This window comes from Gobius niger (assembly GCF_951799975.1).
Source record: "Gobius niger genome assembly, contig: SCAFFOLD_46, whole genome shotgun sequence".
Lineage (NCBI taxonomy): Eukaryota > Metazoa > Chordata > Actinopteri > Gobiiformes > Gobiidae > Gobius > Gobius niger.
In genome coordinates, this window is record NW_027639282.1 from 259887 (window position 1) to 280961 (window position 21075).

General features: G+C 47.1%; 2 protein-coding genes across 2 annotated transcripts in view; one reads left to right on the forward strand and one right to left on the reverse strand.

Moving 5' to 3' along the window:
* Nucleotides 1-2141, forward strand: part of fastk (Fas-activated serine/threonine kinase) — a 32724-nt gene extending 30583 nt beyond the window's left edge. Inside the window, exons 14-15 of the mRNA XM_079583091.1 lie at nt 1752-1841; nt 1934-2141. Coding sequence (XP_079439217.1) covers nt 1752-1838 — 87 coding nt within the window. The 3' untranslated portion in view covers nt 1839-1841; nt 1934-2141. The remainder of the gene's footprint in view (nt 1-1751; nt 1842-1933) is intronic.
* A 283-nt stretch (nt 2142-2424) lies between these two features.
* Nucleotides 2425-21075, reverse strand: part of LOC306982630 (anion exchange protein 2-like) — a gene marked incomplete at both ends in the record, with an annotated part of 28867 nt that continues 10216 nt past the window's right edge. The window contains 8 exons of the mRNA XM_079583098.1: nt 2425-2493; nt 3481-3654; nt 6299-6468; nt 7030-7192; nt 7814-8131; nt 12993-13082; nt 13397-13654; nt 13790-13984. Coding sequence (XP_079439224.1) covers nt 2425-2493; nt 3481-3654; nt 6299-6468; nt 7030-7192; nt 7814-8131; nt 12993-13082; nt 13397-13654; nt 13790-13984 — 1437 coding nt within the window. The remainder of the gene's footprint in view (nt 2494-3480; nt 3655-6298; nt 6469-7029; nt 7193-7813; nt 8132-12992; nt 13083-13396; nt 13655-13789; nt 13985-21075) is intronic.

Sequence of the window (21075 nt, forward strand, 5' to 3'; positions counted from 1 at the left end):
ACCCACTTACAACCCACTTACAACCCACTTACAACCCACTTACAACCCACTTACAAACCACTTACAAACCACTTACAAACCACTTACAACCCACTTACAACCCACTTACAACCCACTTACAAACCACTTACAACCCACTTACAACCCACTTACAACCCACTTACAACACACTTACAACCCACTTACAACACACTTACAACCCACTTACAAACCACTTACAACCCACTTACAACACACTTACAACACACTTACAACCCACTTACAACCCACTTACAAACCACTTACAACCCACTTACAACCCACTTACAACCCACTTACAAACCACTTACAAACCACTTACAACCCACTTACAACCCACTTACAAACCACTTACAACCCACTTACAACACACTTACAACACACTTACAACCCACTTACAACCCACTTACAACACACTTACAACCCACTTACAACCCACTTACAACACACTTACAAACCACTTACAAACCACTTGCAACCCACTTACAACCCACTTACAACACACTTACAACCCACTTACAACCCACTTACAACCCACTTACAAACCACTTACAACCCACTTACAACCCACTTACAAACCACTTACAAACCACTTACAAACCACTTACAACCCACTTACAACCCACTTACAACACACTTACAACACACTTACAACACACTTACAACACACTTACAACCCACTTACAACACACTTACAACCCACTTACAACCCACTTACAAACCACTTACAACCCACTTACAACCCACTTACAACACACTTACAAACCACTTACAAACCACTTACAACCCACTTACAACCCACTTACAACCCACTTACAACCCACTTACAACCCACTTACAACCCACTTACAACCCACTTACAAACCACTTACAAACCACTTACAAACCACTTACAAACCACTTACAACCCACTTACAACCCACTTACAACCCACTTACAAACCACTTACAACCCACTTACAACCCACTTACAACCCACTTACAACACACTTACAACCCACTTACAAACCACTTACAACCCACTTACAACCCACTTACAACCCACTTACAACACACTTACAACCCACTTACAAACCACTTACAAACCACTTACAAACCACTTACAACCCACTTACAACCCATTTACAACACACTTACAACCCACTTACAACCCACTTACAACCCACTTACAACCCACTTACAACCCACTTACAACACACTTACAACCCACTTACAACCCACTTACAACCCACTTAAAGCTGAAAGGCGCGAGTGTGTGGCCAAGTTGGTTGAGGCTCGGGCGCATTGGAGGCATTTTTTTAAATTTTGCAGGTGGCGCTGTTGTGCTATTTTGCATGTCCCACATTGGGCACTCACATTTTCATACATTTTTCACCAGACCGGATTTTTCGGTGATTTTTAATTGAGTTTTAGAGCATATTCAGGGGGTCAAAATCCAGTTTCAAGAAGTGGAAATAAATAAATAGGTTTTTTGGCCAAAAAAACATATAGCTGTTGCCCTTACCACCACATGCGCACTGAGTGACTGAGGCGCATAAAAAAGTTGCGGGTCATTTTTTCTTGGCGTGTACGTGGAGCGCGCGATTCACCGTTGAAGCCCCGTGAGGGCTTTTCTGAAAACACAGAAACAGTAGTCCCTACCGCCATGTATGGCGCTCGGGCCTAAGTATGTAATAAATTAGGCATAAACAGGTAATAACCGTGTAATAACCGGGTCTGTTTGTCCTTGTGCAGCTTCCGTATCATGAGCTTGAGAAACTCAACGGCATCGAAGACGTCAAGGTTTATCTGCAACAGAAGCTTCAGGAGCTTCCTCTGTGACAGGCCCCGCCCCCTGGACCGGACAGGCCCCGCCCCCTGGACCGGACAGGCCCCGCCCCCTGGACCGGACAGGCCCCGCCCCCTGGACCGGACAGGCCCCGCCCCCTGGCCTGTGACTCTTTGGAACATTGTGAATCCCTGACTGTGGAGGCTGTTTCTGATTGGACGTTGTGCTGACGCCGAGCTATGATTGGACGCTGCGTGAATGTGGGGGAGGGTGTTTTTTATTGGAGCAGGGGCTGATGGGTAATGTAGTATTTATTCAGAGTCTGTTTATATTCAATACATCAATAAATGTTCAAACATGAATCTGACGTTTACCTTTAACACAAATACTCGAGTACAGTTACTTCATTACTGACACCGGTTACAGTTTGGTCGTTCACCGTCGTCCGTCTGACCCCCCCGCTTTCAGCTTTACCCAAATCTAAAGCTTCAGAGTGCTGAGAAGGGAATAATAAAGTGCAGTGGTTTTGTTCAGATGGTTTTATTCCAATATATTTATACAGTTCATTATGAGAATATGCCTCATTGTGCTGTAACTGTATCAGAGCCCCCAGAGCCCCCCCCTGTGGACACGGCCCTGTCACACCGGCATCTGCAGCTGCTCGTACTCGTCCTGCTGCGGCGCCACCTCCTGGCCGTCCGAGTCCAGCTGCACAAACACAAACACAGCTTTTTCAGTCATGTTTAACGTCTGTTGTTGCGGCGGCCATTTTGAATACCGCAGTAGAATTATGCAGTACTACGACAACAATATCTCTACTCAGGATGAAAGTGAAGATAACAGTAAAAACACGTCTATGTCAGTGTTTAAGCTGCTCCAGATGTTAGCATGCTACCGGTTAGCATTTAGCTCAGACCTCTCCCAGAGAAAGGCCTGAACCACACTGTTACTGTTCATAGATGTGAGCCTCCATTGACAGTTGCTAACCAGTAGCATGCTAACGTGTTGAGCAGCTTAAACACTGACTCAGACTCTTTGATATGTTCATTCAGTCTTCAGAGTGGAGCAGATCTTCAGTAAATCCTGCTGTCGCTCCTCAGACACAGTACAGATATTGTTACATGTTGTAGTACTGCATAATTCTACTTCGGTATTCAAAATGGCCGCCGGAGCTGTGCGTGATGTCATTGGACACGCGTGTATATGAATAAACCACAGCCTGAACCCAGCACGTTTACTCCGGTTTGGCTTTACCCAAATCTAAAAGCCTCTTAACCTCTTAACTCCCGCCTGAACCGAGAGGATCTGTTTCCTCACGTCATCACATTTTTTTACTGTGATTTTTTTGTTGGGAATTCAACTCATTTCGTCACTTTTTTGTCATTTTTTCGTCAATTTCTTTATCAAATTTTTGTCATTTTTTGTCAGGTTTTTATTGAATTTTTACCACATTTTTGTAATTTTTTGGTCAAATATTTTTTTTTTTTTTATCAAATTTTTTTGTCACATTTTTGTCATTTTTTCTTCCATTTTTTGTCAATTTCTTGTGACATTTTTTGCCACTTTTTCATCCATTTTCGTCCCTTTTTTGTCACAGTTCTCCTGTTTTTCCGAATGTTCCTTTAATCTGTTTTTGTTTGCGCCTGATTCTCTGTTTCTCAGTTTTGAATAAAGTTTTGGGCGTTTGAAGCTCACCAGCTGCAGTTCCCCGGGCGTGAACAGCAGGGGGAGCAGCAGTTTGCGCAGAGGCACGGTCAGCAGCACGCCGATGGGGAACGCCAGAGCCAGGGGCGTCGCCATGACGACCCACAGCGCCGCCAGACAGGTGAGCTGCACACAGGTGTACAGGTGCATCCTCCAGGGGCGGAGCTACGGGAACACAGAGAGCTTTAATACAGGGGCGGAGCTACAGGGACACAGAGAGCTTTAATACAGGGGCGGAGCTACAGGGACACAGAGAGCTTTAATACAGGAACACAGGGGGGAGGGGCATAATATACAGGTGCATCCTCCAGGGGCGGAGCTACGGGGACACAGAGAGCTTTAATACAGGGGCGGAGCTACAGGGACACAGAGAGCTTTAATACAGGAACACAGGGGGGAGGGGCATAATATACAGGTGCATCCTCCAGGGGCGGAGCTACAGGGACACAGAGAGCTTTAATACAGGGGCGGAGCTACAGGGACACAGAGAGCTTTAATACAGGAACACAGGGGGGAGGGGCATAATATACAGGTGCATCCTCCAGGGGCGGAGCTACGGGGACACAGAGAGCTTTAATACAGGGGCGGAGCTACAGGGACACAGAGAGCTTTAATACAGGAACACAGGGGGGAGGGGCATAATATACAGGTGCATCCTCCAGGGGCGGAGCTACAGGGACACAGAGAGCTTTAATACAGGGGCGGAGCTACGGGGACGAGAGCTTTAATACAGGGGCGGAGCTACAGAGACACAGAGCTTTAATACAGGGGCGGAGCTACAGGGACACAGAGAGCTTTAATACAGGGGCGGAGCTACAGGGACACAGAGAGCTTTAATACAGGGGCGGAGCTACGGGGACACAGAGAGCTTTAATACAGGGGCGGAGCTACAGGGACACAGAGAGCTTTAATACAGGGGCGGAGCTACGGGGACGAGAGCTTTAATACAGGGGCGGAGCTACAGAGACACAGAGAGCTTTAATACAGGGGCGGAGCTACGGGGACACAGAGAGCTTTAATACAGGGGCGGAGCTACGGGGACACAGAGAGCTTTAATACAGGGGCGGAGCTACGGGGACACAGAGAGCTTTAATACAGGGGCGGAGCTACAGAGACACAGAGAGCTTTAATACAGGGGCGGAGCTACAGGGACACGGGGACGAGAGCTTTAATACAGGGGCGGAGCTACAGGGACACAGAGAGCTTTAATACAGGGGCGGAGCTACAGGACACAGAGAGCTTTAATACAGGGGCGGAGCTACAGAGACACGGGTACGAGAGCTTTAATACAGGAACACAGGGGGGAGGGGCATAATATACAGGTGCATCCTCCAGGGGCGGAGCTACGGGGACACAGAGAGCTTTAATACAGGGGCGGAGCTACAGGGACACAGAGAGCTTTAATACAGGGGCGGAGCTACAGGGACACAGAGAGCTTTAATACAGGGGCGGAGCTACAGGGACACGGGGACGAGAGCTTTAATACAGGGGCGGAGCTACAGGGACACAGAGAGCTTTAATACAGGGGCGGAGCTACAGGACACAGAGAGCTTTAATACAGGGGCGGAGCTACAGAGACACGGGTACGAGAGCTTTAATACAGGGGCGGAGCTACAGGGACACAGAGAGCTTTAATACAGGAACACAGGGGGGAGGGGCATAATATACAGGTGCATCCTCCAGGGGCGGAGCTACAGGGACACAGAGAGCTTTAATACAGGAACACAGGGGGGAGGGGCATAATATACAGGTGCATCCTCCAGGGGCGGAGCTACAGGGACACAGAGAGCTTTAATACAGGGGCGGAGCTACAGGGACACAGGGACGAGAGCTTTAATACAGGGGCGGAGCTACAGGGACACAGAGAGCTTTAATACAGGGGCGGAGCTACAGGACACAGAGAGCTTTAATACAGGGGCGGAGCTACAGGGACACGGGGACGAGAGCTTTAATACAGGAACACAGGGGGGAGGGGCATAATATACAGGTGCATCCTCCAGGGGCGGAGCTACAGGGACACAGGTACGAGAGCTTTAATACAGGGGCGGAGCTACAGGGACACAGGTACGAGAGGGGGTGTAGTGGGCGGGGTCAGTACCTGGCAGGTGTAGTGGGCGGGGTCAGTGGGGGCGGGGTCAGTACCTGTGGGCGGGGTCAGTGGGGGCGGGGTCAGTACCTGTGGGCGGGGTCAGTGGGGGCGGGGTCAGTACCTGTGGGCGGGGTCAGTACCTGTGGGCGGGGTCAGTGGGGGCGGGGTCAGTGGGGGCGGGGTCATACCTGGCAGGTGTAGTGGGCGGGGTCATACCTGGCAGGTGTAGTGGGCGGGGTCAGTGGGCGGGGTCATACCTGGCAGGTGCAGTGGGCGGGGTCAGTACCTGGGGGCGGGGTCAGTGGGCGAGGTCAGTCCCTGTGGGCGGGGTCAGTGGGCGGGGTCAGTGGGCGGGGTCAGGTGTAGTGGGCGGGGTCAGTACCTGGCAGGTGCAGTGGGCGGGGTCATACCTGGCAGGTGTAGTGGGCGGGGTCATACCTGGCAGGTGCAGTGGGCGGGGTCATACCTGGCAGGTGTAGTGGGCGGGGTCATACCTGGCAGGTGCAGTGGGCGGGGTCTTACCTGGCAGGTGTAGTGGGCGGGGTCAGTGGGCGGGGTCAGTGTGGGCGGGGTCATACCTGGCAGGTGCAGTGGGCGGGGTCTTACCTGGCAGGTGCAGTGGGCGGGGTCAGTACCTGGCAGGTGTAGTGGGCGGGGTCATACCTGGCAGGTGCAGTGGGCGGGGTCAGTGGGGGCAGGTGTAGTGGGCGGGGTCAGTACCTGGCAGGTGTAGCCGCTCCTCGGGTGGTGCTTGGCCGGTTTGAACAAGAGGCTGATTCGCTCCGTGAGCTGAACTCCCTGCAGAGACATGACGCCCATGTACAGGAACACGCCAAACAACACGGCTACAGGGATCTGCCTCAGGAGCCCGCCCACCAGCACGGACAGGCCTATCAGAGGAGAGGGTTACAGAGACAGGCCTATCAGAGGAGAGGGTTACAGAGACAGGCCTATCAGAGGAGAGAGTTACAGAGACAGGCCTGGCCAATCACAGGAGAGGGTTAGAGAGACAGGCCTGGCCAATCACAGGAGAGAGTTACAGAGACAGGCCTGGCCAATCACAGGAGAGGGTTAGAGAGACAGGCCTGGCCAATCACAGGAGAGAGTTACAGAGACAGGCCTGGCCAATCACAGGAGAGAGTTAAAGAGACACCGAGAGCCATTTTTTTCCTCCAAATTTTCTCAATTTTTTTTTTTCTCAAATGTCCATCTTTCTTCTACATTTTTAAATTTTCTCCTATTTTTCCTTTTTTTTTTTTCCTTTTTTAAAACTTTTTCCTCAAAGTTTTTCTTTATTTATTTTCTTATATTTTCTTTCCACATTTTCATCCCGACCTTGTGACTGATTTTCACTGTGATGTTTCTGATCCTGATATCGGCCTTTTATATCGGGAAATACCCAAATATCGGCCCGATATATACTATATATAAATGACAAAAACGAGACTCACCGACGAGCAGCGCCACCACGAAGCCCGTCACCCTCTGCTCGATCACCTGGGGGCGGGGCTTATCCTCCTGAGGGCGAAGCTTATCCTCCTGAGGGCGGGGCTTTTCATCATGAGGGCGGGGTTTCTCCTCCAGTGGGCGGGGCTTCTCTTCCTGTGGGCGTGTCTGGACAGTCAAACACAGTTTTCCAAGTTTTAAAATTTTTTCCTCATTTATTTAATTTTTATTTTCATTTTCCCCCAAATGTTTTCCCAATATTTTCTCGATTCTTTTTCTTCAAATTTTTACAGAATTTTTTCTCATTTATTTATTTATTTTAGTTTTGCCCCCAAATGTTTTACTTTTTCCTTTTTTTCCTTTTTGTACTTTTTTAAAAACTTTTTTTTAACTTTTTTTTTTAACTTTTTTTAAACTTTTTTTTAAACTTTTTTTTGTAACCTTTTTTTAACCTTTTTTTAAACTTTTTTTTTAAACTTTTAAAACTTTTTTTGCTTTTTTTTTCCAATTTTTCCAGAATTTTTCCTCATTTCTTTATTTTTTATTTTATTTTCCATTTTTGTCCCAAAATGTTTTATTTATTTATTTTTTTTTCCTTTTTTTTTCCTTTTTAAACTTTTTAAAAATATATTTTCTCGATTCTTTTTCTTCAAATTTTTCCAGATTTTTCCTCCTTTATTCCCTCTTTTCCGCTGGCGTTTCCCAGGTGTGTGCTACCTGTGGGCGTGTCTCTTCCTGTGGGCGTGTCTCTTCCTGTGGGCGTGTCTCTTCCTGTGGGCGTGTCTCCACTGTCAGCGCGTTGGCGTGCGTGACGGAGCGCACGGTGGCGGCCGATAACCACGGTAACCCGAACAGCGCCGAGACTCCGCCCACCAGGACGATGATGAGCAGGTCGGCGTGGAAACCGGTGCCCTTGACGACGCGGCGGGAGACGATGAGCGCCGTGATCTGAGACTCCATGAAGAGCAGGATGAAGGCGAGGAGGGCGGGGCCTGCGCTCGCCACCGCCATCCACACGGGGAACCGCCCCTCAGCGCCGAGAGGGGGGATGAGCCACGCCCTCTTTTCAGGAGACGACACCGAGAGGCCGCTCGGCACGCTCAGTTTCTACGGAGACGGAGACGCCGTGAGGTTAGTTTAGGTTAGTTTAGGTTAGTTTAGTTTAGGTTAGTTTATCTGACCAGCTCTGACCGGGGAAACAAAAACAACATGGACCATAAAAATGTGGGATTTTTTTTATATGAATGTAAATTTCCCCCTCAGTATTTTTTTTATTTTTTCCTAACAATTTCCAAAACGAGTTCCAAAAACGAGTTCTAAAAACGAGTTCCAAAAACGAGTTCCAAAAACGAGTTCCAAAAACGAGTTCCAAAAACGAGTTCCAAAAACGAGTTCTAAAAACGAGTTCCAAAAACGAGTTCCAAAAACGAGTTCCAAAAACGAGTTCCAAAAACGAGTTCTAAAAACGAGTTCTAAAAACGAGTTCCAAAAACGAGTTCTAAAAACGAGTTCTAAAAACGAGTTCTAAAAACGAGTTCTAAAAACGAGTTCCAAAAACGAGTTCTAAAAACGAGTTCTAAAAACGAGTTCTAAAAACGAGTTCCAAAAACGAGTTCCAAAAACGAGTTCTAAAAACGAGTTCTAAAAACGAGTTCTAAAAACGAGTTCTAAAAACGAGTTCCAAAAACGAGTTCTAAAAACGAGTTCCAAAAACGAGTTCTAAAAACGAGTTCTAAAAACGAGTTCCAAAAACGAGTTCTAAAAACGAGTTCTAAAAACGAGTTCCAAAAACGAGTTCTAAAAACGAGTTCTAAAAACGAGTTCCAAAAACGAGTTCTAAAAACGAGTTCTAAAAACGAGTTCTAAAAACGAGTTCTAAAAACGAGTTCCAAAAACGAGTTCCAAAAACGAGTTCTAAAAACAAGTTCTAAAAACGAGTTCTAAAAACGAGTTCTAAAGATGAGCTCCAAAAACGAGTTCTAAAAACAAGTTCTAAAAACAAGTTCTAAAAACGAGTTCTAAAAACGAGTTCCAAAAACGAGTTCTAAAAACGAGTTCTAAAAACAAGTTCTAAAAACGAGTTCTAAAAACGAGTTCTAAAAATGAGCTCCAAAAACGAGTTCTAAAAACGAGTTCTAAAATCGAGTTCTAAAAACGAGCCCTAAAAACGAGTTCCAAAAACGAGTTCTAAAAACGAGTTCTAAAAACGAGTTCCAGAAACGAGTTCTAAAATCGAGTTCTAAAAACGAGCCCTAAAAACGAGTTCCAAAAACGAGTTCTAAAAACGAGTTCTAAAAACGAGTTCCAAAAACGAGTTCTAAAAACGAGTTCTAAAAACGAGTTCCAAAAACGAGTTCTAAAAACGAGTTCTAAAAACGAGTTCTAAAAACGAGTTCCAAAAACGAGTTCTAAAAACGAGTTCTAAAAACGAGTTCCAGAAACGAGTTCTAAAAACGAGCTCCAAAAACGAGTTCTAAAAACGAGTTCTAAAAACGAGCTCTAAAAACGAGTTCTAAAAACGAGTTCTAAAAACGAGTTCCAAAAACGAGTTCTAAAAACGAGTTTTAAAAACGAGTTCTAAAAACGAGCTCCAAAAACGAGTTCTAAAAACGAGTTCCAAAAACGAGTTCTAAAAACGAGTTCTAAAAACAAGTTCTAAAAACGAGTTCTAAAAACGAGTTCTAAAAATGAGCTCCAAAAACGAGTTCTAAAAACGAGTTCTAAAAACGAGTTCTAAAAACGAGCTCCAAAAACGAGTTCCAAAAACGAGTTCCAAAAACTAGTTCTAAAAACGAGCTCCAAAAACGAGTTCCAAAAACGAGTTCCAAAAACGAGTTCTAAAAACGAGTTACAAAAACGAGTTCCAAAAACGAGTTCTAAAAACGAGTTCCAAAAACGAGTTCTAAAAACGAGTTACAAAAACGAGTTCTAAAAACGAGTTCTAAAAACGAGTTCCAGAAACGAGTTCTAAAAACGAGCTCCAAAAACGAGTTCTAAAAACGAGTTCCAAAAACGAGTTCTAAAAACGAGTTCTAAAAACAAGTTCTAAAAACGAGTTCTAAAAACGAGTTCTAAAAATGAGCTCCAAAAACGAGTTCTAAAAACGAGTTCTAAAAACGAGTTTTAAAAACGAGCTCCAAAAACGAGTTCCAAAAACGAGTTCCAAAAACGAGTTCTAAAAACGAGCTCCAAAAACGAGTTCCAAAAACGAGTTCCAAAAACGAGTTCTAAAAACGAGTTACAAAAACGAGTTCCAAAAACGAGTTCTAAAAACGAGTTCCAAAAACGAGTTCTAAAAACGAGTTACAAAAACGAGTTCTAAAAACGAGTTCTAAAAACGAGTTCCAGAAACGAGTTCTAAAAACGAGCTCCAAAAACGAGTTCTAAAAACGAGTTCCAAAAACGAGTTCTAAAAACGAGTTCTAAAAACAAGTTCTAAAAACGAGTTCTAAAAACGAGTTCTAAAAATGAGCTCCAAAAACGAGTTCTAAAAACGAGTTCTAAAAACGAGTTCTAAAAACGAGCTCCAAAAACGAGTTCCAAAAACGAGTTCCAAAAACGAGTTCTAAAAACGAGCTCCAAAAACGAGTTCCAAAAACGAGTTCCAAAAACGAGTTCTAAAAACGAGTTACAAAAACGAGTTCCAAAAACGAGTTCTAAAAACGAGTTACAAAAACGAGTTCTAAAAACGAGTTCCAAAAACGAGTTCCAAAAACGAGTTCCAAAAACGAGTTCTAAAAACGAGCTCCAAAAACGAGTTCCAAAAACGAGTTCCAAAAACGAGTTCTAAAAACGAGTTACAAAAACGAGTTCCAAAAACGAGTTCTAAAAACGAGTTACAAAAACGAGTTCTAAAAACGAGTTACAAAAACAAGTTCTAAAAACGAGTCACAAAAACGAGTTCTAAAAACGAGTTCCAAAAACGAGTTCCAGAAACGAGTTCTAAAAACGAGCTCCAAAAACGAGTTCTAAAAACGAGTTCTAAAAACGAGCTCTAAAAACGAGTTCTAAAAACGAGCTCTAAAAACGAGTTCTAAAAACGAGTTCTAAAAACGAGTTCCAAAAACGAGTTCTAAAAACGAGTTCTAAAAACGAGCTCCAAAAACGAGTTCTAAAAACGAGTTTCAAAAACGAGTTCTAAAAACGAGTTCTAAAAACAAGTTCTAAAAACGAGTTCTAAAAACGAGTTCTAAAAACGAGTTCTAAAAATGAGCTCCAAAAACGAGTTCTAAAAACGAGTTCTAAAAACGAGTTCTAAAAACGAGCTCCAAAAACGAGTTCCAAAAACGTGTTCCAAAAACGAGTTCTAAAAACGAGTTCCAAAAACGAGTTCTAAAAACGAGTTCTAAAAACGAGTTCTAAAAACGAGCTCCAAAAACGAGTTCCAAAAACGAGTTCCAAAAACGAGTTCTAAAAACGAGTTACAAAAACGAGTTCCAAAAATGAGTTCTAAAAACGAGTTACAAAAACGAGTTCTAAAAACGAGTTACAAAAGCGAGTTCTAAAAACGAGTTCCAAAAACGAGTTCCAAAAACGAGTTCCAAAAACGAGTTCCAAAAACGAGTTCCAAAAACGAGTTCTAAAAACGAGTTCCAAAAACGAGTTCCAAAAACGAGTTCTAAAAACGAGTTACAAAAACGAGTTCTAAAAACGAGTTCCAAAAACGAGTTCCAAAAACGAGTTCCAAAAACGAGTTCTAAAAACGAGCTCCAAAAACGAGTTCCAAAAACGAGTTCCAAAAACGAGTTCTAAAAACGAGTTCCAAAAACGAGTTCTAAAAACGAGTTACAAAAACGAGTTCCAAAAACGAGTTCTAAAAACGAGTTACAAAAACGAGTTCTAAAAACGAGTTACAAAAACAAGTTCTAAAAACGAGTTACAAAAACGAGTTCTAAAAACGAGTTCCAAAAACGAGTTCTAAAAACGAGTTCTAAAAACGAGTTCCAGAAACGAGTTCTAAAAACGAGCTCCAAAAACGAGTTCTAAAAACGAGTTCTAAAAACGAGCTCTAAAAACGAGTTCTAAAAACGAGCTCTAAAAACGAGTTCTAAAAACGAGTTCTAAAAACGAGTTCCAAAAACGAGTTCTAAAAACGAGTTCTAAAAACGAGTTCTAAAAACGAGCTCCAAAAACGAGTTCTAAAAACGAGTTTCAAAAACGAGTTCTAAAAACGAGTTCTAAAAACAAGTTCTAAAAACGAGTTCTAAAAACGAGTTCTAAAAATGAGCTCCAAAAACGAGTTCTAAAAACGAGTTCTAAAAACGAGTTCTAAAAACGAGCTCCAAAAACGAGTTCCAAAAACGAGTTCCAAAAACGAGTTCTAAAAACGAGTTCCAAAAACGAGTTCTAAAAACGAGTTCTAAAAACGAGTTCTAAAAACGAGCTCCAAAAACGAGTTCCAAAAACGAGTTCTAAAAACGAGTTACAAAAACGAGTTCCAAAAACGAGTTCCAAAAACGAGTTACAAAAACGAGTTCTAAAAACGAGTTACAAAAGCGAGTTCTAAAAACGAGTTCCAAAAACGAGTTCCAAAAACGAGTTCCAAAAACGAGTTCCAAAAACGAGTTCTAAAAACGAGTTCTAAAAACGAGCTCCAAAAACGAGTTCCAAAAACATTTAATCCCTATGTTTCTTTTTTTTTCACCATTTATTATCTTGACTTTGTCTTCATTTGTTTCCCCGTGTTTGAACCTGTGCGTTTGTATCTCAGAGCCTTTTCCACGATGACCATGGAGACTCCTCCTCCCAGCTCTGACGAAGCATGTTCCTAAAAAGGGCATTAGGGCGGGATCTTCACTGTAGACTCCGCCCATGTGTCACGGTCCGACCCTCATTTAACCCAGCGTCATCACAGGAGGAACATCTGACTGTGGGCGGGGTCAGTGTGGGCGGGGTTTATACCTGAGTGTAGGTCAGTACCTGTGGGCGGGGTCAGTGTGGGCGGGGTCAGTGTGGGCGGGGTTTATACCTGAGTGTACGTGTCCTTCAGGCTGTAGTCGATCATCACCGTGATGAAGATGGAGATGGGGACGCCGAAGTCTCCCACGAGCCTCCGCAGCTGCAACAAACAAACAAAAACACAAACACATAAACAAATATAAACAAACAAAAAACAAACAAATATAAACAAACAAACAAGTGAATAAACGTGTGCGCTGCAGAAACATTCATGTGTATGCAGTGTCAGATTGTCCTGGATGCCCCCCTCCCTGGATGCCCCCCTCCCTGGATGCCCCCCTCCCTGGATGCTCCTCCTCCCTGGATGCTCCTCCTCCCTGGATGCCCCCCTCCCTGGACGCCCTCCCTGGATGCCCCCCTCCCTCCCTGGACGCCCCCCTCCTCCCTGGATGCCCCCCTCCCTCAGTGACTGACCGGTCCGGGGAACAGGGCGGAGTTCTTGAGCCTCCGCAGACAGAGGGCGCTCAGGTACGTCCCGAACATCAGCACGAACGACAGCAGCGCCGTGTTGGGCTGCCCCGCCCCCGCCTCTGGCCCCGCCCCCGCCTCTGGCCCCGCCCCCGCCGCCGACAGCGAGCCGTTCAGCCAATCAGACGCTGAGCCGTTGGACCAATCGGGAGCCTCCGTGCTGTTGTCCTGGGAACAGCGCTTCAGGGGGTGCTGCAGGAAGATCTGAGGAAACATTTAAGGTTCTCAGCTTTCAAATCAGCCGAGAGATAGGTAGATAGATGATACTTTATTGATCTCACAGATGGAGAAATTACATAGAGAGGAGCTTCAGATTTGAGTAAAGCCGGGCGGTTTCACCTTGACCAGTTTGACGAAGGTCTCGTAGATGAAGATGAGCGAGATGAGGACAGAGAAGATCTCCTGAGTGAAGCGAGTCACGTGACGCACGAGGACACTCCCCTCCATCGCCACGGTGACCACGACCACCAGCACCAGCCACAGCCCCACCCACAGGCGCGCCGTGAGGTACTCCACGCCGAGCGCCTGGCAGAACTGCGGGGAGACGGAGGAGCGTGAGGTACTCCTGATCCAGAACTACAGAGACAAACGTGAGGTACTCCAGACCCAGAACTACAGAGAGACAAACGTGAGGTACTCCAGACCCAGAACTACAGAGAGACAAACGTGAGGTACTCCAGACCCAGAACTACAGAGAGACAAACGTGAGGTACTCCAGACCCAGAACTACAGAGAGACAAACGTGAGGTACTCCAGACCCAGAACTACAGAGACAAACGTGAGGTACTCCTGACCCAGAACTACAGAGACAAACGTGAGGTACTCCAGACCCAGAACTACAGGGAGACAAACGTGAGGTACTCCAGACCCAGAACTACAGAGAGACAAACGTGAGGTACTCCAGACCCAGAACTACAGAGACAAACGTGAGGTACTCCAGACCCAGAACTACAGAGACAAACGTGAGGTACTCCTGACCCAGAACTACAGAGAGACAAACGTGAGGTACTCCTGACCCAGAACTACAGAGAGACAAACGTGAGGTACTCCAGACCCAGAACTACAGAGACAAACGTGAGGTACTCCAGACCCAGAACTACAGAGACAAACGTGAGGTACTCCAGACCCAGAACTACAGAGACAAACGTGAGGTACTCCAGACCCAGAACTACAGAGAGACAAACGTGAGGTACTCCAGACCCAGAACTACAGAGACAAACGTGAGGTACTCCTGACCCAGAACTACAGAGAGACAAACGTGAGGTACTCCAGACCCAGAACTACAGAGACAAACGTGAGGTACTCCTGACCCAGAACTACAGAGACAAACGTGAGGTACTCCAGACCCAGAACTACAGAGACAAACGTGAGGTACTCCAGACCCAGAACTACAGAGAGACAAACGTGAGGTACTCCAGACCCAGAACTACAGAGACAAACGTGAGGTACTCCTGACCCAGAACTACAGAGAGACAAACGTGAGGTACTCCTGACCCAGAACTACAGAGACAAACGTGAGGTACTCCAGACCCAGAACTACAGAGACAAACGTGAGGTACTCCTGACCCAGAACTACAGAGACAAACGTGAGGTACTCCTGACCCAGAACTACAGAGACAAACGTGAGGTACTCCTGACCCAGAACTACAGAGACAGAGGAACGTGAGGTACTCCAGACCCAGAACTACAGAGACAAACGTGAGGTACTCCTGACCCAGAACTACAGAGACAGAGGAGCGTGAGGTACTCCTGACCCAGAACTACAGAGGAGCGTGAGGTACTCCTGACCCAGAACTACAGAGAGACAAACGTGAGGTACTCCTGACCCAGAACTACAGAGACAAACGTGAGGTACTCCTGACCCAGAACTACAGAGAGACAAACGTGAGGTACTCCAGACCCAGAACTACAGAGAGACAAACGTGAGGTACTCCAGACCCAGAACTACAGAGACAAACGTGAGGTACTCCTGACCCAGAACTACAGAGACAAACGTGAGGTACTCCAGACCCAGAACTACAGAGAGACAAACGTGAGGTACTCCTGACCCAGAACTACAGAGACAAACGTGAGGTACTCCTGACCCAGAACTACAGAGACAAACGTGAGGTACTCCAGACTCAGAACTACAGAGAGACAAACGTGAGGTACTCCTGACCCAGAACTACAGAGAGACAAACGTGAGGTACTCCTGACCCAGAACTACAGAGAGACAAACGTGAGGTACTCCAGACCCAGAACTACAGAGACAAACGTGAGGTACTCCAGACCCAGAACTACAGAGACAAACGTGAGGTACTCCAGACCCAGAACTACAGAGACAAACGTGAGGTACTCCAGACCCAGAACTACAGAGACAAACGTGAGGTACTCCTGACCCAGAACTACAGAGAGACAAACGTGAGGTACTCCAGACCCAGAACTACAGAGACAAACGTGAGGTACTCCAGACCCAGAACTACAGAGAGACAAACGTGAGGTACTCCAGACCCAGAACTACAGAGACAAACGTGAGGTACTCCTGACCCAGAACTACAGAGAGACAAACGTGAGGTACTCCAGACCCAGAACTACAGAGACAAACGTGAGGTACTCCAGACCCAGAACTACAGAGACAAACGTGAGGTACTCCAGACCCAGAACTACAGAGACAAACGTGAGGTACTCCTGACCCAGAACTACAGAGAGACAAACGTGAGGTACTCCAGACCCAGAACTACAGAGACAAACGTGAGGTACTCCAGACCCAGAACTACAGAGACAAACGTGAGGTACTCCAGACCCAGAACTACAGAGACAAACGTGAGGTACTCCAGACCCAGAACTACAGAGAGACAAACGTGAGGTACTCCAGACCCAGAACTACAGAGAGACAAACGTGAGGTACTCCAGACCCAGAACTACAGAGAGACAAACGTGAGGTACTCCAGACCCAGAACTACAGAGACAAACGTGAGGTACTCCAGACCCAGAACTACAGAGACAAACGTGAGGTACTCCAGACCCAGAACTACAGAGACAAACGTGAGGTACTCCAGACCCAGAACTACAGAGACAGAGGAACGTGAGGTACTCCAGACCCAGAACTACAGAGGAGCGTGAGGTACTCCAGACCCAGAACTACAGAGAGACAAACGTGAGGAACTCCTGACCCAGAACTACAGAGGAGCGTGAGGTACTCCAGACCCAGAACTACAGAGGAACGTGAGGTACTCCAGACCCAGAACTACAGAGGAGCGTGAGGTACTCCTGACCCAGAACTACAGAGAGACAAACGTGAGGTACTCCTGACCCAGAACTACAGAGACAGAGGAGCGTGAGGTACTCCTGACCCAGAACTACAGAGAGACAAACGTGAGGTACTCCAGACCCAGAACTACAGAGACAGAGGAGCGTGAGGTACTCCTGACCCAGAACTACAGAGGAGCGTGAGGTACTCCAGACCCAGAACTACAGAGGAGCGTGAGGTACTCCTGACCCAGAACTACAGAGAGACAAACGTGAGGTACTCCAGACCCAGAACTACAGGGAGACAAACGTGAGGTACTCCAGACCCAGAACTACAGGGAGACAAACGTGAGGTACTCCAGACCCAGAACTACAGAGACAAACGTGAGGTACTCCAGACCCAGAACTACAGAGACAAACGTGAGGTACTCCAGACCCAGAACTACAGGGAGACAAACGTGAGGTACTCCAGACCCAGAACTACAGAGAGACAAACGTGAGGTACTCCTGACCCAGAACTACAGAGAGACAAACGTGAGGTACTCCAGACCCAGAACTACAGGGAGACAAACGTGAGGTACTCCTGACCCAGAACTACAGAGAGACAAACGTGAGGTACTCCTGACCCAGAACTACAGAGAGACAAACGTGAGGTACTCCAGACCCAGAACTACAGAGACAAACGTGAGGTACTCCTGACCCAGAACTACAGAGGAATGTGAGGTACTCCTGACCCAGAACTACAGAGGAATGTGAGGTACTCCAGACCCAGAACTACAGAGACAAACGTGAGGTACTCCAGACCCAGAACTACAGAGAGACAAACGTGAGGTACTCCAGACCCAGAACTACAGAGAGACAAACGTGAGGTACTCCTGACCCAGAACTACAGAGAGACAAACGTGAGGTACTCCTGACCCAGAACTACAGAGACAAACGTGAGGTACTCCTGACCCAGAACTACAGAGAGACAAACGTGAGGTACTCCTGACCCAGAACTACAGAGACAAACGTGAGGTACTCCAGACCCAGAACTACAGAGAGACAAACGTGAGGTACTCCAGACCCAGAACTACAGAGACAAACGTGAGGTACTCCTGACCCAGAACTACAGAGACAAACGTGAGGTACTCCAGACCCAGAACTACAGAGACAAACGTGAGGTACTCCAGACCCAGAACTACAGAGACAAACGTGAGGTACTCCAGACCCAGAACTACAGAGAGACAAACGTGAGGTACTCCAGACCCAGAACTACAGAGAGACAAACGTGAGGTACTCCAGACCCAGAACTACAGAGACAAACGTGAGGTACTCCAGACCCAGAACTACAGAGACAAACGTGAGGTACTCCAGACCCAGAACTACAGAGAGACAAACGTGAGGTACTCCAGACCCAGAACTACAGAGACAAACGTGAGGTACTCCAGACCCAGAACTACAGAGACAAACGTGAGGTACTCCAGACCCAGAACTACAGAGACAGAGGAACGTGAGGTACTCCAGACCCAGAACTACAGAGGAGCGTGAGGTACTCCAGACCCAGAACTACAGAGAGACAAACGTGAGGAACTCCTGACCCAGAACTACAGAGGAGCGTGAGGTACTCCAGACCCAGAACTACAGAGACAGAGGAACGTGAGGTACTCCAGACCCAGAACTACAGAGGAGCGTGAGGTACTCCTGACCCAGAACTACAGAGAGACAAACGTGAGGTACTCCAGACCCAGAACTACAGAGAGACAAACGTGAGGTACTCCAGACCCAGGACTACAGAGAGACAAACGTGAGGTACTCCAGACCCAGAACTACAGAGAGACAAACGTGAGGTACTCCAGACCCAGGACTACAGAGAGACAAACGTGAGGTACTCCTGACCCAGAACTACAGAGGAGCGTGAGGTACTCCAGACCCAGGACTACAGAGAGACAAACGTGAGGTACTCCTGACCCAGAACTACAGAGGAGTGTGAGGTACTCCAGACCCAGAACTACAGAGAGACAAACATGAGGTACTCCAGACCCAGAACTACAGAGACAAACGTGAGGTACTCCAGACCCAGAACTACAGAGACAAACGTGAGGTACTCCAGACCCAGAACTACAGAGGAACGTGAGGTACTCCAGACTCAGAACTACAGAGAGACAAACGTGAGGTACTCCTGACCCAGAACTACAGAGACAAACGTGAGGTACTCCAGACCCAGGACTACAGAGAGACAAACGTGAGGTACTCCTGACCCAGAACTACAGAGACAAACGTGAGGTACTCCAGACCCAGGACTACAGAGAGACAAACGTGAGGTACTCCTGACCCAGAACTACAGAGACAAACGTGAGGTACTCCAGACCCAGGACTACAGAGAGACAAACGTGAGGTACTCCTGACCCAGAACTACAGAGACAAACGTGAGGTACTCCAGACCCAGGACTACAGAGAGACAAACGTGAGGTACTCCTGACCCAGAACTACAGAGACAAACGTGAGGTACTCCTGACCCAGAACTACAGAGGAACGTGAGGTACTCCTGACCCAGAACTACAGAGACAAACGTGAGGTACTCCTGACCCAGAACTACAGAGGAACGTGAGGTACTCCTGACCCAGAACTACAGAGAGACAAACGTGAGGTACTCCTGACCCAGAACTACAGAGGAGTGTGAGGTACTCCAGACCCAGAACTACAGAGACAAACGTGAGGTACTCCTGACCCAGAACTACAGAGAGACAAACGTGAGGTACTCCTGACCCAGAACTACAGAGAGACAAACGTGAGGTACTCCAGACCCAGAACTACAGAGGAACGTGAGGTACTCCAGACCCAGAACTACAGAGAGACAAACGTGAGGTACTCCAGACCCAGAACTACAGAGAGACAAACGTGAGGTACTCCAGACCCAGAACTACAGAGACAAACGTGAGGTACTCCTGACCCAGAACTACAGAGAGACAAACGTGAGGTACTCCTGACCCAGAACTACAGAGACAAACGTGAGGTACTCCAGACCCAGAACTACAGAGAGACAAACGTGAGGTACTCCAGACCCAGAACTACAGAGACAAACGTGAGGTACTCCAGACCCAGGACTACAGAGACAAACGTGAGGTACTCCTGACTCAGAACTACAGAGAGACAAACGTGAGGTACTCCAGACCCAGAACTACAGAGACAAACGTGAGGTACTCCTGACTCAGAACTACAGAGAGACAAACGTGAGGTACTCCTGACCCAGAACTACAGAGAGACAAACGTGAGGTACTCCTGACCCAGAACTACAGAGAGACAAACGTGAGGTACTCCTGACCCAGAACTACAGAGAGACAAACGTGAGGTACTCCAGACCCAGAACTACAGAGAGACAAGCGTGAGGTACTCCTGACCCAGAACTACAGAGAGACAAACGTGAGGTACTCCTGACCCAGAACTACAGAGAGACAAGCGTGAGGTACTCCTGACCCAGAACTACAGAGAGACAAACGTGAGGTACTCCTGACCCAGAACTACAGAGAGACAAACGTGAGGTACTCCAGACCCAGAACTACAGAGAGACAAACGTGAGGTACTCCAGACCCAGAACTACAGAGACAAACGTGAGGTACTCCTGACCCAGAACTACAGAGAGACAAACGTGAGGTACTCCTGACCCAGAACTACAGAGAGACAAACGTGAGGTACTCCAGACCCAGAACTACAGAGAGACAAACGTGAGGTACTCCAGACCCAGAACTACAGAGGAACGTGAGGTCCTCCTGACCCAGAACTACAGAGGAACGTGAGGTACTCCTGACCCAGAACTACAGAGAGACAAACGTGAGGTACTCCAGACCCAGAACTACAGAGAGACAAACGTGAGGTACTCCAGACCCAGAACTACAGAGAGACAAGCGTGAGGTACTCCAGACCCAGAACTACAGAGAGACAAACGTGAGGTACTCCTGACCCAGAACTACAGAGAGACAAACGTGAGGTACTCCTGACCCAGGACTACAGAGACAAACGTGAGGTACTCCAGACCCAGAACTACAGAGGAGCGTGAGGTACTCCAGACCCAGAACTACAGAGAGACAAACGTGAGGTACTCCAGACCCAGAACTACAGAGAGACAAACGTGAGGTACTCCAGACCCAGAACTACAGAGAGACAAACGTGAGGTACTCCTGACCCAGAACTACAGAGACAAACGTGAGGTACTCCAGACCCAGAACTACAGAGAGACAAACATGAGGTACTCCTGACCCAGAACTACAGAGAGACAAACGTGAGGTACTCCTGACCCAGAACTACAGAGGGACAAACGTGAGGTACTCCAGACCCAGAACTACAGAGACAAACGTGAGGTACTCCAGACCCAGAACTACAGAGACAAACGTGAGGTACTCCAGACCCAGAACTACAGA